The sequence below is a fragment of the Rhizophagus irregularis genome, chromosome 3 (genome assembly GCF_026210795.1).
Source record: "Rhizophagus irregularis chromosome 3, complete sequence".
In the NCBI taxonomy this organism is placed as follows: domain Eukaryota; kingdom Fungi; phylum Glomeromycota; class Glomeromycetes; order Glomerales; family Glomeraceae; genus Rhizophagus; species Rhizophagus irregularis.
Window position 1 is genome coordinate 4,541,985 of NC_089431.1, and position 19,691 is coordinate 4,561,675.

Here is a 19,691-nt window from a genome sequence, read left to right on the forward strand (position 1 = left end):
CAAATTTTTGGCCTTATACCGTTAATAACATTTATTACAATATCATTTTCATGTTCATAATTTATAAATGGTGCTTGGAATTTTCTCAAAGCAATCTTAGCTACTAAAAAAAAGACAACGTAGGAAAGGAGTATGTTATGTTATGTTTTTTTTTTTTTAGATTCACAGAGATTTTTCACTTGAGCAACTTTAGTTTCTTCGCATTCTTGATTTTCTTTCAATGAAATAGGAATTGGTCGTTAATTTTCCTACTGCCATAATTGTTCTTTTGATTACTCTCGGTCTTATTATAGCTAAAGTGATAACTAGATCGGAAAGTGAATTGTATTCAATAACTTCGTATAGCATAACGTATATTATCCAATCAATTACAATTGTATTGGTTTTATTTTGTGAAAAAGGTTTAATAAAGAGCTTTTAATTTGCATATTTTATGTATTATTGTCATGCAATATTTCTTTCTGGTATAAGAATGGGAATAATGTCATTAATATTTTTTTTAGATTCTGGGTTTGATTAGACTCCCTAAGTAATTGTGAATTGAAACATTTAAACAGAAAAAAATTTTTTTTTTCTTACCGAAATGCCGCTAACTGCTCTTTATACAACCACTCACAATACTTTAAATTATTAACATCACTATTAGTAATTGAACGCGTTATTATGAAAATTCTTTACTAAAATTCAGTGTTTAATTAGCCGCCAAATTCTCATTGATTATGTAACTGCATGTTATATTAAAAAAAATAATCACAGTTTTAAAATATTACTTTCTCTTCATAACTAATTGGTTTCAAAATCTTATCACATTATAATATTTATCCTAAAAATGGCGAATATAATCGAAAAAAATTAGTTTGAAGTATTTTTTGATGCATTAGAAGACAATTAACGATGTATTGACCAATTTCTTAAGATTGATTTAAGAATTTTTTAATTTTTAGCTATTAAATTAATTAATAAAGTGATTTTTAATTAATTTATTTTTGAGAAAATAAAAGTATTATGAATCAAAACAAATTATAAAAATATTAAGAAATGAATAAATTAAACGTATTAGCTAATACTAGTAAATGTATTATTATGAAAAGTACTTTTATCAATTTCATTTAACATTTTCTTTTTAACGTGCGAGAAAGAAAAAAAAACAATGAATGGTAATAAAAAAAATATATATATATATATTTATATAATTAAAAAATTTCTTTGATGTTTAGATTACTCTTCTGTAAGTGTTAACGCGAATCGATTTTTTTTTTCGGTCAATTTTTTGTTTCCCCTGGTCTGCCTTTAAGACCGAACATTTTTTTTTTTAATTTTCTTCCCCTTTTTTTATTATTAATTTTTTTTTCCGGTCTTTTCATTTTCGATCATCTAGTATATAATTAAAAAAATTCTTTTGATGTTTAGAATTTTCACTTTCAAATTCTTTCCTTTTTTTCAGTTTTTTTCCGATTTTTTTTTCTTTTTTTTTCAAATTTTCCTTTTTCGGATTTTTTTTTTTTTTTTTTAATAAGACATAAATCAGACAAAATGGTGCTTTTTTAGACGTTTTTACACATGAACACAAAAATTAAATGAATTTAACACATTTCATTTTTATAGGGATATAAGGATTGATTTTAGGAGTAAATATTAGACTTTTATCTTTATTATTGGTAAATAACATATGAAAGGGAGATTTTTTGACGATCTAATGTATAATATATTTACATATCAAAAAAACGTATATATAGTCTGAAAATTCCTAAGCAAATTTCATAAAATAATCAACTAATCACTTTTCTCAACATGAAACTTTCCATTCCCTTAACCATTGTTGCCATAATTTGTATTATAGCACTTGAACAAATCGAAGCATTTAATACTACTCTCGGTATATTTGTGTTTTTTTCGCAATGTAAAGTTTGGGCTACAGATAATTTTGGTAATACCGTAATGGATACCGGATGGTTGAATTGCGAAGATGGAGATCCAAATCCAACATATCATATTCGAGAAATAACAGCTAATCCATACTGGCTTCACGCAAAGGTTATGGGCAGCAAGAGAAAAACAAAACATAGAGGACCATTTAACTCAAATACCTGTTTTAATTTTGGAGGAAATGTTTTTAAGTGGCATTTTGATCAATACAACTGCTAGAACTCTATTTAAAACTATTTGTATTCAGTTAGCTTTATTTGCTTTATATTTTTTAAGAAGACCTTTTTTTATAAAATTATTATCCTAATCAAGACAAATAGCAAATTAATTGAATATTTACGTTTATCTTTGATTATTTCAACTAATGAATAGTTTATTAAAAATTTTGTTTGTATGTTATAGTTTTATTAATTTTATATTTAATTTCTAATACAATATTTATATTTATCATTAATATATTCTTAATTATGATTAATAAATTGTTTTAATTATTTTCATAATAAATTATTAATAACAAATCTATACAATTTTGAATATGAAGCACCGTCCTGGTCAAAAGTCTGAAAATTAATCCCTGAATTTTCTGAGGATTAATCCAAGATAAAATCACACTTTTTAGAATTTTAGAACACTATGGAATTAATTCAATTTTTTTGAAATTCAAAAAAATTTTCAATACTTAATTCTTTTTGCAAAAATTTGAAACTACGAAAATATAATAACATGAATAAAACTAATTTATAATTTATTTTTTTATACTATGAATAGATTTAAGTTTCACAAATTAAATAAATTAATTTTTTTTTTTGAATATTGTTAATGTTTCTTTAAAACGTAATTATCAATAGCTTGGTCTCAGAGTATTTCCTTTTTATGAACCAGCCTCCTGAATTCCATTAAAAATCATATTTCCGGTTTTCCGCCATTTTGAAAAAAAAAATAGGCAACGCAGATCAACACGTGTAATTTTAGCACTGTGTTATGCATTGTGCATATCAAAATTAATTTTAACACTCTAATTATGTTCCACGATGTTCCTATACATATGGTATCGAATTATCGAATGAATTATTTCGAAAAAACTATTGCCATCAAGAAAAAAATTATCTTGTCAACTAAATTTTTTTAATTCTATCACCCTATAAAAAATTTTTATCCGCTATTTCTGTAAAAACTCCGTAAAAATAAACCTTTCACGGATCCTTAATTTCGGAAATATGAGCCTTTTACAGAAAAAAAAAGATAGAATGTAAATAACGAATCGTACAAATCATATTTGAGCTAATGTCATAATTATTATATATAGTCAATATCCGTAATCAAAAATCATAAGATTATCATATCATATTATCAAACAAATTTTTAATTTAACAAGAATTATTAAATAGAATTAATATTTGCTTCACAAATAAGTTTCAAAGACAAATATATTAATAATTAGCCTAGTTTTTATTTTAAAGCATATTGATAGATTAACTTTTTCGATCGCTGATCAAAATTCGTTAAATAATTAAAATGACAGTAATGTGAAATTTTTAATTACAAAAAAATACACAAACATATGTTGGTAGGGAGAGGTCTTGACATAATTGTGAAAATTATCTTAACTATGGAGAGGTCTTGGCGAAATTGTGAAAATTATCTTATTTACTTAATTTATTTTCATAGTGATATATATACATTTAACATGGGATCACGATCTTTATTTATCCTTTTTCGAACGAAAAAAATGGAAATCTTGATGATCGGAATCCCGTTATGATAACACGCCTCGACGCCCACAATCTAATAAATCATAATCCCGAATATCAAAATCTAGACACCTCTTTATTAGTGCATCCGGGGTATACAAAAAATCTGGATTGGATTTACAACTGATATCATAACGCTGGCCAGAATTACGAATTTGGCCAAAATTATCTAGTAAGACCGCGAAATTTTCATAATTCCAATTTATTCAATACTTTTTTTTAAAAAAAAACAATTTCATATTATTTCAGCATTGTCTCTTACTATTTCCTTAAATTTTGATATTTTTATATAAAGAATTACTATAGATAGATGTGTTGAGTTAGTAAGGCAATTTTAAATGTTAAAAAGAGATTTGTTTCTTCTTTCAAAAATCAAAGAATCATTTGAATCAAATTATATAACACTAAGATTTTAATTTTTTAAAAAAGTTTTTATAATTATATAAATTTTGTAATATCTCAATTTTTGTAATTTAATCTGAATAATTTTTCGTTTAAAAATAATAATTATTATTTTATTTGAATGCGAAATGATTTTTTCTTTAATAAATTATTACGTTTTAAACTTCAGTTGATCAAGTTTCGGTTGTTTTCACTTTTCAGTATTTAAAATGTTTGTCTATGGTCGCACATTAATGAAAAAATATATATACTTATTTCTATAAAATCTTAATTATATAAAGTTACGTTGTTATGCAAAAAAAAATAAATAAAGATTCATCCGGATGAAACCCACAAAATCCGGATATACTGACACTTTTTTATCCCGACACTTAATATCCTCATGAATAAAAATGATTATTAAATTCTAATCAGCAGGTTATTTAAAAAAATTATATCTTTATACAGTATGGGGTCTGGTACAAAATCCCGAATGTCAAAATTCCGAAAATTCTGAACCAGTCATCATTATGCTTAATCCTGGTCAATTTTTTAGGGGTTTGACATTTAGGATTTTGTAAGGATCCCTTTTATCTTTTATTTTTATGGGTCTAATATAAAATCCCGAATGCTTTATATGTAGTACATTACATTTTCCCCTTCCTTGTTTCTTAAATTAAAAATAAAAAAATAGGTCCTCCTTCCCATTTCTTACCTTTTAGTTTGGTTCATTCTAGCCAGCAATTCCTACAAAATGACCAAAGCTGAAAAGAGATCAGCAATGCTGAAAGAGCCCAATAGAAAATATCCGACTAAAGAAATTATCATTCGGCATACAAACCATAATTGACTAATCTGATCAGCCGGCCGAAGTTGATCATTATTTTTGTAATATGTAAATCATTTAAGCCACATCATCGGAATTTTCTTTTTTATATTGATAATGCATACCTTAATGGAAATTGGAACGGACCAAAAAATAAGATTTTTTTACATAGATATAATCCTTTGATTTGCAAATATATTGAGTAATGAGTAACACGTAAATTTTTTTTTTTTATGAAATAAATTTTATATCGCAAAATATATTGATTAACACAAAAAATTTTTTTTTATTTGATAAATTGATAAATTTTATATTGTGTAATATATTGAGTAACACGTAAAAATTTTTTAAAATAATTTGTAATATGTTAAGTTACATATAAAATTTTTTTTTTATGACGAAAAAAATATATATACTGTATAAAGGCCATCGATTCATAAGGAGGAAGGGTCTAAGATATTAAATTCGCAGGCAAAGTTTTCGTGTATATCACAACCAAAAAAGAGTATACTTTGCAAGTGTTTTGATGCTCGTTTAACCGGGAGTCCATGGGCCACTTTATTTTAAAAATATAAATAAAATTGTAACACTATATTTTAGAGAGTACAACAGATTACCGATTAGGAAAAAGTATTTGTCTGTTTTTTACTCTACGATAATAATCGTTACAAAGTATTATAAAATTATTACTTCTAAAAAAAAAATAATGTAAAAATTAAAAAAAAAGAAAATAAGTGTCGGTGAAATGATTTGTCAAGGATTGTGAGCGTCGGGCTTGTGTTAAAACGGGATTCTGATCGTTGGGATTTTGTGCAGCTCCCCATTTCACTGAAAGACGTTGACCAACAAAAATTTCACCAATAACACGGTACGTGACAATTAATTACCTGGCTCACATTACAACATAACTCTGGCCATTATGTTTATACATCACGCCGCGTGTTGTCAGTCTCGATGATCTTTGTTGTTACTTTATTAAATAACCTTGCACTCTACTATAGATGTAATAGTATCGATACTATATATAATTTACTATTAAAAAAATAATTATTTCGCCAATAAAAATGATGTTAATATACATTCAATTATTTTACTTGATAGATCAAAATATTTTCGTACAATTTTTTCTTGATAAATAAATCAAGAAAAAGTATGGTAAAATAATTTTAGAAAAATAAACGTACAATATTTCCGTACATACTCAAAAATTGTCTTGATTTAAATAAAAAAATAATAATAATAATAAAATCCTATAGAAAAATTCTTAAAATAATAATTCTTGGAATTCTTTGGATTTCATATTTAAAAAAAGTTTGTATGAATCCTAAAATTTTGATTAATTTTTGTTAATTCCAAATTTCATGAGAAATTTTTATTAGAAATGATGATTTTAAATTGACATATGGTAAAGTTTAATAAAATGATGTTTGACAAAACATTTTTATTATTACATTACAAATGATGTAAATGAGGGGAAATGACATGATAAAAACTCGTTCCTATCACTTTAGGGTTATACCATATAAAAATTATACCTAGAATTCGTATGGATTCAAATTATAAGGATTAGTGAAGTATTATTCGATCTTAATCATATCTCGGTAATTGATATATTCGTAAATTGAATTGATAAAAAGAAAATTTTGATTATAACAAAAAAAAAAAGAAAGAAAAAGAAACATCTAGTAGCATTTTGCGCCAGAGTAATTTTTATCTTAAAGAAAATGTACCATGAGTCCATGATTAGCTTTTCAACAAAGGTCTATCAAAAAAGTAAATCATTTACCGTGTTTATTTTGAGGATCGTACAAAATCCAGAATGTCAAAATTCTGAATGGTATGAAATCCCGAAAAATTGACCATTATTAAGCATAATGGGATTTTTGGGATTTTCAGATTTTGGCATTCAGGATTTTGTACCAGACCTTTTAATTAACCTTTTATACTGTATAGGGATATAAGGATCAAAATAAAAACGTGATTGGGATTTTACCGAAATTCATAAAGAATTTATTTATTTATTTATTTTTACTACCGCAAATTTCAAGGCACAATTTCTTATAGTTTAAAGCAAAATTGGATAATTGGTGACTTTTAAATTAAATTTCAAATTTTTTTTTTATGGAATCCTATATTTTATCCACTGTAGTTTCTCCCTCTTGATGAATTATAAATGTCATCAACTTTGGTTATTCAAGGTTGGAGTAACAATAGTAATAGCAGAGACGTTTTGGTATAATTTTCGAATAACGAATATTATTTGGAGTTAGGACTGTTATTTTAAAAAAATTAGTGTATTTAAAGTAATGAATCCATTAGCATGGAATAATGAAATACTGTAGGATGTTCTTATTATTTTTTTTTTTATTCCTAGATTTTTACCTAATGATTAATAAGGATAGTTTGAAGGACTCTGAGCTATACATAGAAAGGTCCGTCATGTAGATCGTTTCCATTTGTGGATAATGCCGACCAGCATTACATAGTGCCGGCCCTGAAGAAATACGTAGAGCTAATAGTAAATGTGTGCCACTACTACGAAAGTATTTGTAGTTTTTTGGCAATACACAGTGAAATTCGATAAACCAGATTTTCGATAAACCGGATTTAGGCCTAAACCGGACTTTTTTGTTAGAACCAAATCACGTATATTAAAATAGTTTCGATATACCGGAGTTTATTAGTAAAAGCTCGATATTCGATAAAACGGATCAATTTTCTAACCAGCTATACAGTGTAACACCTGAGCCCATAGAGAAATATGTTTGCCACCTCAGGTATTAACAAAATGACTCTTTATTAATAATATAAATAAATACAATAATATGCTTGGTTTAATAACATTAAACAACAAAATAAATAATTCATAACAAAATTCGTCCAATTTCTCCCTTTTCCAAAAGTTGATCTTCACGCCCTTTTATGTTTGTTTTTGTGTAACTGAATTCATAATTTCGATTCATGGATTTAAATTATTAAAGTATTTCCATTGTTTTAAAGTATTTCCATTATCTTAAAGTATTTCCATTATCTTAATTTTGTATCCATTTGATCATCATGAACTCCTGAATTATGATTTATAATATTAACGTAGTGATCAACAAATTAATCACTTGACACCTCAGATCACTTGATTTCATCCAATTTAGTATCTTTCGGATCTTCATTTATCCTTAAATCTCGTGACTAATAGTTTAAGGTCATCACGGACCAATTATCCTCGATTCTCATGACTAATAGTTTAACGACTTTTCGGTCCAATTAAAATAAAAATAAAAATAAGTTAAAATTTTATACACTAAGACTAAATGTAATACTGCGCCCCACAATTAATAAATTTACTAGGTATACTACGGCATTACAACTATCCCCCGCATAAAAATTTAATGCCCACATTAAATTTATTCTAAGAATCGAACTCGTGTCTCGAAGTGGTAGGTGCGAATTATACCACTAAATCAAACATGCATTGTCACTTGACTCAGTTGCGTTTTAAATATTCCTTTTTGCTGCGTCTACATCTGCGGTTTATCATGTGTTTGTTAAGTCTACGGTTTTCCTGTACCGGATTTCACTTCGGTCTTTCTTAGGAAATTTTCATTAGTTTTTCCTATTTTCGAAAATTATTTTTATGTCATGTGATTTTATTTCACATGATTATAAATTATCTTTATTTTTCTAAGTCCATTGATGATAGTTATCATTTACTCATCGGTGTATGGTAAGTCTTTAATAATTCTCCATTTACAGGTATCTTCTTGATGACACCTTTAATATTTTTAATTCTATAAGCTCCATTTGGTAGTATTTCATGAATGTAAAATGGTCCTAACCATTTTGATTCTAATTTTCCAGATAGTTGTTGTGCTTTGGCTTTATCATAGAGTAGTATTTTATCTCCAATTCCAAAGGTGTGTTCTTTGCTTATTTTTCTGTCATGATACTCTTTTTGTTTTGTTTGAGATTTCAGTATTTGTTCTTTGGCTTCATGTCGGATTTTTGGTAGTTCTTCTAATAATCCAACTATTCTATCACTTAGGTTAATTTCTTTGATATTTTCATCCATTATTGTCCGTACATTTCTTCCGTATGTTAAATAAAATGGTCGAATTTTTGTTGAACTATGCTTTTTATTTCGGTAAGCAAATAATATGGGTGCTATCCTTTGATCCCAATCATCTTTGGTTGATAATTTCGCTAATGCTTGACCTAATGTTCGGTTGAATCTTTCAACAAGTCCATTTGTCTCTGGATGATAACTTGTAGAAAAATTCCATTTAATTTTGAATTTTTCCATTAATTCTTTAATCATTTCATTATTGAAATGACTTCCTCTATCACTCAATATTTTCATTGGACATCCATGTCTACAAATGATGTCTTCATAAATAAATTTTGATACTTCTTTGGCAGTTGCTTCCTTTACTGCTTTGGCTTCTGGCCATTTTGTAAAATAATCCATTGCTACTATGATGTATTTATTACCATTTGTTGTCGTGTTCAATGGTCCAACAAGTCAATCCCGATTTGATACCATGGTTCTACTACTTTAATTGGGTGTAATTCATTTTTCCCTTGTGGTTTTCCTCTTCTTTGACATTCATCGCATGTCCTTACATATCTTTCAACATCATTCAGCATATTTTCCCAATAATATTTATCTTTTAAATTATCATAAGTACTTTTGATTCCCATATGTGCCGATAATTCATGACTGTGAGCTAAATATAGTGCTCCCATCTTTTCAAAGTCTTCTATTATTCTGATGTTTTTACCATTTTTCTCAATATGCTTTTTACCATCAGTTACTCTGATGTTATCCTTAATCTCAACATTTTTAACCTCTATTGGTGGTTTATCTCCATCTAATTCTATTATTTTATTATATACTCTTTCCCAATCTGTGTCATTATTTGATATTTTAATATTAGCATATTTTTCTCCTTCGTAAATATCTTGACATTCTTTAAATGATTTCACCATCTCCATATATCCTTATATTTTTCTACTAATACTTTTAATTTACCTTTTTGTTCATTGGTTATGTCCCCTACTTTAAATTTTTCAGTAAATTTTTCATGGTCACTTTTGTGCTTCTTTATCGTCTCTTCAGTATCATTCTGACCAAGACTTATACTTTAAAATTTTCATCTTCCTGACCTTCATGGTCATCTTCATATATGTTATACAATTCATCCTGGTATAATTCTTCTAATATTTCCTCTTCATCAAATGTTTCTTCAAACCCTTTAATGGTCCTTTGTGTGTATTTTACTGGTATATCCATAGTTTCATCATTCATTCTAATTATTATTGTTTTATCTGTGTAATCTATATTCGCTTTGAACATATCTAATACTCCATTTCCTAACACAATTTCGTTTTTTCCTGAATCAATTACTTCAACCTTAATGGGTATTTCCTTATCCCCAAATTGTATGTATATTGTCGTGGTACCCCTAGATGCTAATTTATCCTCATTTATCATCACACATCTTACTGTACTTGGTTCCTCAATTTTTAGGTCCATTTCATCCATTATCTGACTAGTTATTACATTTACTGCTGCTCCTGTATCAAACATTACGTCCTTTAATTCTTGGTTTATTATTAATTTACCCCTTAATGCAGTTAAGTGTTCTGCTTCAATGTTGTTTATTGATTCTTGTAGTCAATCTGTTTGTGGATACCTTCTCATACCATCATAATATATTTTTCTTTGTTCTGGGCTCATATCTATAATTTGTGAAAAAGTTGCATTTGCTCTGGTACTTTTCATATCCTCTAATACGTTATATTTTGGTATATTTCTTTGAAATGCGCTTGTCCTATGAATACCTTCAACACGTTCATTTTTACATTGTTTTGCATAGTGACCTCTTTGTCCACAATTTCCACATGTATTATTATTTCTCCTTGCTTCTTGTGCTTTCCTCAGACTTTCATCAGTGAATCCTCTTTTTGGTAATGCTGCTGCCCTTTCCTCTTGGCTTGCATATTTATTATTCCTTCTTCGTGTTTGTTCTTGGTCAATTTCCATATCTACATCTCGATTACTTGACCTATTTTTTATGTTACTTCTCGTTTGTCTTTCACCAATATAAAAATCTTGATCAACATGGTTAAATGTTACATCATTATCTTGATAATACGGGTCGTCATAACTATATCCTTGGTCATAATTATCCTGATAATCCTGACTATCATAATCATATTGGTCATATTGGTCATTATAATTATCATATTCCACTACATTGAATCCTCGATTATTGGTTTGGTGGTTTGGTGGTCTGTTATAGTTGTTTGGTCTTCCATTATAGTTATTTGATCTTCTATTATAATTTTGATTATTTGGTCTTCCATAGTTTCTTTGACCATTATTTACCCTACATTCATTTGCATAATGTCCTGGTTGTTTACAATTATAACATGCTCGAGGTGGTGGTCCTTGTCTATTATTATTGTTTGGTGGTCTCTTTTGCCCTCCAAGTTGATTTACTAGTTTTACCTCTAATTTTTTAAACATGTCGGCAAGGTCATCCTCATAATTTTTCTCCAATGGTTTTTCAAATATATTCTTTGGTTTGTCATCTTGTATAGTAGTATGAAAACCCCAATTCTGGCTCACTCCCACCATATAATCTAAAATACTACCACTTTATATAATCTAATTACCACCATCATATAACTTAATTACCATCATATAATCCACCTACCACTTTTACTATAATTTAACTACCACTTTATATAATCTAGTTACCACCATCATATAATTTTAATTACCACCATATAATCCACCTACCACTTTTCATATAATCTAGTTACCATCATATAGTTTTATTACCACCATACAACTCTATTACCACCATACAATCTGAAAAAATTAACCGAACAAGAAATAGGATTTCAAAGCCAACGGAGCCAAAAAAGGTAAGGAATATTAACCCATCCAGGAAACCAGCCATGGAGTCAATAGAGCGGAATAGCAAGGCAAGCAATTACCCTTATACCGAGAAAAAATGTAATTGAATAAAAGATTCACATATAAAAGACTTACAAGATGTCACAATACAGACCATTACTAAGACGTATATTAGGCCAGTTTGAACTCAACATAGAAGAATGGGTAAAGGAAATAATGTGGTATTTAGATATAGCATATTTAAAAGCTTTAGATTCCGAATTTAGCAAAGAAAGTATGTTAGTATCTGGATTAGAAGAGCTAGTAGAAATATTTGATGAGATGTTAGAAGGTGATGATATATGGATACATCCATCACTTTTATCACGAATAAGATATTCTATTCTACCAGATGAGATGGCAATATATGAAAGATTTTCAGATATCATTAAGAACTTCTCAGAGGATAAAGAATTAGCATATGCATTATTAGACTTAGTAGAAATATTATCAAAAAAGAAACCTACAACATTCAACATTATAGATTACAATATACAAAGAATATTCACGAATCCTAATGATGAATATAGAAATGAATTCAGCATCTACCATATTAAAGGAGATGAAGATATGGACGAAGACACAGATGAAGACATAGATGAAGTAGAGCAGAATGAATTCAATGAATACTATCAGAATCTTGCACCGACCACCGAGAGTCAGCTGGATAGACTAAAAAATGAGTTGGCTATAACTCTATGTGACGAATGTCTTATGCCAACAAGAAGTCAGGAATGCGATTGCTGGATTTTACAAATAGAGGGTTTTTAGTTCTCAGTGAAACCATTTTTTTTACCTCTCACAATCTGGAATAGGTGCATCACAAATAAAATCCCCAAAATCATTCGGATTAGAAAACAACTTCTGTAAGAACTTATAAACCATATCAGCATCCAATTCAGTCTTAGTGCCAAATATATTAACCTTACCAGATTTAGGCCAGATATGTACCCGAATCTTTGAAGTAAAGATTATAGCAATTTTAGAATGAATATCACCTGCATCATTCTTAATATACTTTATCGGAAAGGGAAGAATCTCACGAATACCATCTATAGATTCTAAAGCATATGCTAAGGTAGAAAGATTAATAAACTTATCACCCCCAATATTAATCACAAATTTATAATTGCGCAGGAGAGCCTTATTTCCACCCACAAGTTCTACAGAAGAAAATTCAGGTAGGGAACATTCAGAAAGGTAACGTAAGAAGATAGCAACAGGATCAAAAGACCCGAAAACTTGTATACTACCAGATTTAGGAAAATAACGAATAGTATGTACAGTATCAGCTAAGATGATAACAAACTCAATGCATGCATTAAAAGTGCTACCATCCCCTGTACGTCGCCGTCTATTTAATGGATTGTCAGGTGTACTTCGTCTGCATCGCCTCTCACCTTTTGGTTTAGACAAGTACTGTTCATAACCCTCAAAAGCTTTATGAATAAAGTTGCTATTAATGGCAATAACATCCTTAGTAGGTTCAAGCTTATGACCAAGCACGGTGTAATCAAGCCCTTCAACATTGATCTTAAATTCAGTAACAGTAAGAGATGGAGTAAGTTCACTAAAAGTAAGCATGTCTGGTTTTTTCTATTGATAGAAAAGAAATGTTCAAATTATTTTATCCTAAGAAAAAATCTAATTAAATAAAACTTCTTCATCAATATCTCATATGAGATACCATGACAAACAATAGCTTACCTTTCGAACTTTTAGAAAAGATATTCAAAACTTCATATGAAGGTACTTACTCCCGTTGGCATTATCTTTGCAATTATGCATTAGTGTGTCGAAAATGGGCTGTAGTAGCAAACTCTCTCCTATGGGGTGAAACAGACCTTTATAACCTCTATAATATTAAGGAGTTCCAAATGTACAAACATCTCACAAAACCAGGAACAGTATGTGGAAAATATATCAGAAAGCTTAATATGGATGGAGTAAAATTATGGCCCATTTGTATTGTAAAAATGCTACAAGCTTGTCCCAATATCCAGGAACTTAGCATAATAGATTATCAATACTATGGTGGAAAAGGTGACGTTAGAGATTTGCTAAGTGAAATCCTGCATATATTACCAAACCTTCAAAAGCTAGATATCAGATATAGTCGATATTTTAAAAATAGAAATGCCATTGAAAAACTCATAGAAACCCGTAAAGACCTAGAAATCAGAGTAACATGGCAAATGTAATATTTGTAAAGGCTAATCACTACCGAAAAAATTTGGGCACTGCCCTGTTACTGCCCGTCACTGCCGAAAAAATTTGGGCACTGCCCTGTCACTGCCCGCCACTGCCCATCATTGCCGCAGAAGTTTGGGAAACACATGGATTTTTCCTAGCAAGATGACGCTTTAACTTAGAGGGAAAGTCAAAACTTGCTCCACATAGATGACAGGTTAATCTTCCTCGAGAGTGTGAATTTTTTTTAAGTCGATAGTATCCATCTGCAAGGAAGTCACGTTAGTTTTCCGTTTATGTAGAGAAATTGGAATGGTAATTTTTTTACGTGATGATAGAGGGATGGTCAGTTGCCGATTTTGGAAATCTAGAATGACATTAGCACGATCAATCCAAGGTACACCTAGCAATAAAAAGTCCTTATCACTCTTAACAACCATGAAGTCATCTTCAATTTTTTTAGAGTTCTCCCCATCATATACAAGAATACCAAGACCATATACTGTCCCAATAGTATCAGATTTTGTTGCAACACCACTAAGATCAGGAGCATTACTTCTATCAACGTCAAGATTTAGGCGCTTTACAATATTGTTAGATATCAGAGAACTATCAGAACCAGTATCAAAAATTGTCGTAGGAATAACTAAAGATTTTTCACTCTCAGGTGCGACTACTTTGGTCTTAATAGTGACTACATCACTAGCAGACTTGCGGTTAACAATTCCAATACCCGCTATAGAAGACCATAAGTCATTATTACATATAACATCATCATTTTTACGGATTAAATTTGCAGCCATACTATTAGTTACAACCGAAATCATAGGATGAAGGATAGATGTGAAAAGGTCCTTAACATTATCCCAAACTTTTTCACGTGTTTTTATCGAGGGTTCTCCTTTAAGCTGACTGAGTACTGGTTCTTTATAATTAATGAATTCAGCATTCAGAGCATTGTAAGCAGATATAACAGTCTCTTTTGGTACAGCATTAACGAAGGATTGAACCAGAAGCTTTAAGAGTTGTATAAAAACCTCAAAGATAATACGCTGCCTTTCAAGTAGTGATTTTTTCTTATCAGTAGGCTTTTTATCTACACGTTTCCTTTCTGTAGGCTTTTTTTTTAATCCATAGCAGGCATGTCCAGAGTCTGAATCACTATCAGAGGAGTCAGAGGAGTCAGAGGCGTCAGAAGAGTTAGAGGAATCAGAGGAGTCATGTGTAAGGTTGCTTGCCGAAACCTAGGGGTTTAGGCAAGATGGCGTTTCGCCGAAAAGCGAAATTCTGCCGAAACTATATTAAAGTTATATTAAAAAACTGGCGAAACTTTGGAGAAAGACGAAACTGCTGAAACTTATTATAAATGCCGAAACTGCCGAAACTCTGCCGAAACTATAATAAATCTATAGTAAAATTTTGATGAAACTAATCGTAGGATTTTGAAGAGGTTTAGACAAGCAACCTTAGTCATGTGCATAATTTGTTTTCCTCTTTCCCTTCTTAGATTTTGGACAGGAACTCTTAGTATGACCAGATTTTCCACAACTTGAGCATTTCTTTGATTTCTTTGGTTTGCGTGTACCTGAACTTATACCAAATACCTGATTACCACGGTAAATATGGTCAGATGGTAAATTTTTATTAAGTTCTGTATCAATAAATATTTCAAGATCACTAAGGGTTACTTTACTTATATCGATATCTCTTGGAAGACCTAATTTATATGCTAAAGCAAGTAATCTCTGAAATGATGTATCATTTTGAGGACTTGAAAATGGACTAGAAGATGGTACTGGTACTGCAGATGATTTAGCCGTAGTCATAGGAATTTTAGAATTTATAAGATTCTCAATATCCGCTAAAGTTGGACCCTGGTATGTAACTATAGGAGTAGGTGGCATATCTGTCCTGTATTTCTCAACTTCTTCCAATTTATTCAGAATAGATGCAACTGAATTTTCTAAACCAATACGTCGTGCATCCAACTTATTTTCACTGGAAAGACCATTTAAGAACTGTTGCCGTACTAATTCATTCTGATTTACCTCTGGAAGAGTTGGATATGCAAGTCTAACCATTCTTCGTAATTTAGAATAGAATCGGCTTACAGTATCACTACCCTGAACAATAGCATTAAATGCAAGCTTAGACTTTTCAGATGTTATAGTAGGGAAGTAATGCTTAAAACGATATATTAATTGTCCAATACGTATTCCAGGAGCCACAATTGTACCTCCATTATTAGCATTAGGATTATTAACAGCTATATCAGTAGGACGACCCTCGACTATTGACCAATCTTCATCCCATACAGTATGATCAGGTATAAAATTAGCACCAGTAATAGTATTATCTGCAGCTGCTTGTCCATGTAATACACCAGCCCCTCCACGAAATTGATTCGCCGCTACAGCCTGTATAGCGGCATTATTCAAAGCATTAAAAGCAGCAAGAGTGGCCACACCAGTATTATCCAGAAGATTTACACATTCCCAATTTTTTCCTTTGATATGTGTTTCATACCAATCTCTAGCATCATCTTCAAGTAAAGTTTCAAAGATCCCATGAATCCTAACACGAGTCCTAGCATTAGCAGCAGGATCAAGTCCAGCAGACTCACACCATTGCCTGAATTCTTGAAGCCAAAGTTCTGGATCTTCACCAGATGCTCCTCTAAATTTTTTAGGTGCATATCCTGCCATTATAGGTTGTTGTATTACCGGAGGGTTATTTTGTAATGCTAGAATCTGTTGATTCAAATTATTGACCTGATTTTGCAAATTTTGACCATGATTGCGACAGTTTAAAAATTGCCCTCTCCATGCTCGAGCTTGCTGAATGATACCATTAGCCCGCCTTCTACTTCGCTCTGTTTCAGTATTATAGCGCTGTAATAATCTATGAGCATTTCTTCTACTCTCATCACGTTCTCTCTGGACATTAGCTAGTTGGATTTGACTGTTAGCAAATTGAGCCTGGATGTTAGCCAATTGGATCTGAGTATTTTGTGCAAGGCCTTCCCAATGTTGGCGATGACGCACTTCATTTGCATATGCATCCTCATAGGTACGTCTTGTTCTTAGTATAGTAGCACGTGTATTATTAAGTTCTCGTCTAAGATATTCTTCACGGTTATGTGCATCATCTAACAAACCTTCAAGTCTATCCTCCATATTATCTTGATCTTCTATAATATTTCGCAACTCATTAGCATATCGGATAATGGCATCAAGACTATCATTTGCAGTGTTAAATAAATGATTTATATGAGGGTGTGCTGCTATAGTTGTACGATCAAGGTGAATACGAATACCAGCTACACTATTTGCTATAGTTGTCCGATTATTTAAGATTTCTGTAATAGGGTCAGGAGGAATTGCTGCCATGTTTTTCCGTTGTCTATTAGCAAGTTCTTTTATTCGATCTTTGAGTTGAATATTTAGAGTATCAACTTCAATCAGCTGACGTTCTAATGCTTGAAGCCCTTCCTCCTTTAGTGATGCCGTTTCTAATGCTTTCTTAAGCTTTGCACGCAACTCAGCATTTTTTTGCCTAAGTTCTTCTATCTCAGATTCATGACCCTCGATTACACCATACAGGTATTTTATATATTGCTCTTGTGATTGCAATGTATGTGCAAGCTTTGTAATCTGTGTCTTTAACGATGTATCTTCCATTGCCAGTTCCACAGATTTTTATAGACCCTACATTTAATAAACAAATCGAACAAAATTATATCCTTCAACAAATCTATTACCATCCATGTGGATATTATCGTACTCCTGAAAAACTTTGGGCTAAAGTGCAAGCTGAAGGCCATGATTTTAATATATCTGATATTACAGAGTGGTTGCATAAACAGGCTATATGGCAAATACACTCACCTATACCCAAGTATGTTCCACAGGTTTCTTTTAATAAGATTACTCGACCAAATATGTATCATCAAGCAGATATCTTATATATGCCCTATGATACTGTAGATAGAAAGCTGTATAAATACTGTCTGAATATTGTAGATGTTGCTAGCCGATATAAAGCTTCAGTACCTCTAGAAGATCGCAGCTCTGCACGTGTTGCTAAGGCATTTAAAAAGATTTATGGTAAAGCAGACTGCCCGCTTATTTGGCCAAGAGTTTTACAAGTAGATGGGGGATCAGAATTTAAGGATGAAGTTATCCGATTAATGGATGAAAAAGGTGTGCGTATTCGGGTGGGTACTACTCATAAGAGTCAGGCTATTGTTGAACGGTATAATCGAACTTTAGCAGAGAGACTTTTCAAAATACAGGATGCAAAGGAACTCCTTACAGAAGGTGTGAATACTGCCTGGGTTAAGAACCTTTCTGATATTGTGAATGAGCTAAATAATTCTAATACTCGTCTACTAGGTATGTCTCCAGTTGAGGCAATCCAGAAAGATCAAGTGTATGCACTACCTTCAAAAATTCGGAAGGATAGACCTGTAGGTGCAGAAGAAATACGTTTACCAGCTGGTTCTCTTGTGAGATACTTACTTGATAACTCAGATTACCAAGGTAGGAGACGTGCAACTGATCCAATATGGTCTACTAAAGTTTATACAATTGAATCTTCCACAGTTGTTGATGGGCAGCCGGTTATATATAGGTTATCTGATGGACCTAAAAAAATATTTACTCGAGAAGAATTATTAGTTGTGCCATCTGATACTATGCTGCCTCCTACTCATATATTATATTAATTTTCAAGTTGTGGTATCCTATAATCTCCATGTGCATACATTGTGATATTATCTTGTGCAATCCATTTTTTATCATCCATAGGGGATAATCCTACCTTCGACATTTCTATAACATTTATGGCATGTCTATCAGATCGGATTGCTCTAAAGGTGACTGTATCATTATGTTTAGGATCAAAGAGTGCCTTATTATACCGCTCATGGTGGAACTCTTTTTTAACTACCTTTGAGGGGACACCTTTAGCCTTACGGATACCATGTTTTGGATTGGTGGTCTCATCCCCTACCTTGAGAATGGAATACATTTTGGGACGGAGGCCAATAAATTCTGCTATAACTGCTCCATTACATTCATCCTTAAATTTCCCTGGGATTTTCATATTTATGTCAGTCTTATCACCTAATGCTTTTCGTACAGGATGATCTTTAGGATAATCACTGAAGTCAAATTGGTCTGCCATATCTATGAGGTCTGCATTAATATCCTCAGTTTGGATTTGTACAAGAAGTGAGTCTGTGTCTGTATAACATAACTGGATTTTTTCACCATATCGTACTTTAAGAGTATCATAGTAGAATTGATACATACAGAGCTTCGAGAGGTCAAGCACACTCATACCCACATATGTTGGACGGTTAAGCATTACCTCCACTTTTCGTCGGTGGATTGCAACAAAATTTTCTGAGAATATTTTACGACCCTTGAATGCAGGATCTGAGGTAAGCTTTTTATATTTCTTGGGATGGGTTTGGGGTTGTACTACTGAGACACGTACACGTTTCCTGAGATTTTCCATAGTTTTACCAAATACACTATTATTCATGAGTTTATAGAAGTCCTTCTCAAAATCATTCTTAGCCTTAGCACGTTCGGCGGTGTTAAATTCTATATATGGTTTCATCCATGGAGCCTGCTCGAATTTTATAGCT

The 19,691-nt window shown here is 30.9% G+C and overlaps 2 protein-coding genes across 2 annotated transcripts; both read left to right on the top strand.

Annotated features, from left to right (window-relative positions):
* Nucleotides 1-1,791: 1,791 nt before the first annotated feature.
* OCT59_021118 (uncharacterized protein) lies at nt 1,792-2,145 on the top strand (the record flags this gene model as incomplete). Its single annotated transcript, XM_066149636.1, has 1 exon — nt 1,792-2,145. One exon carries the CDS (start codon nt 1,792-1,794, stop codon nt 2,143-2,145), a length of 354 nt encoding a protein of 117 aa, XP_065990524.1.
* Nucleotides 2,146-11,944: 9,799 nt separating this feature from the next.
* On the top strand, nt 11,945-12,616 carry OCT59_021119 (uncharacterized protein; the record flags this gene model as incomplete). The annotated part of the gene is made up of 1 exon (XM_066149637.1): nt 11,945-12,616. The coding sequence occupies one exon, from the start codon at nt 11,945-11,947 to the stop codon at nt 12,614-12,616; it is 672 nt and encodes a 223-aa protein (XP_065990525.1).
* Between the last annotated feature and the right edge of the window lie 7,075 nt (nt 12,617-19,691).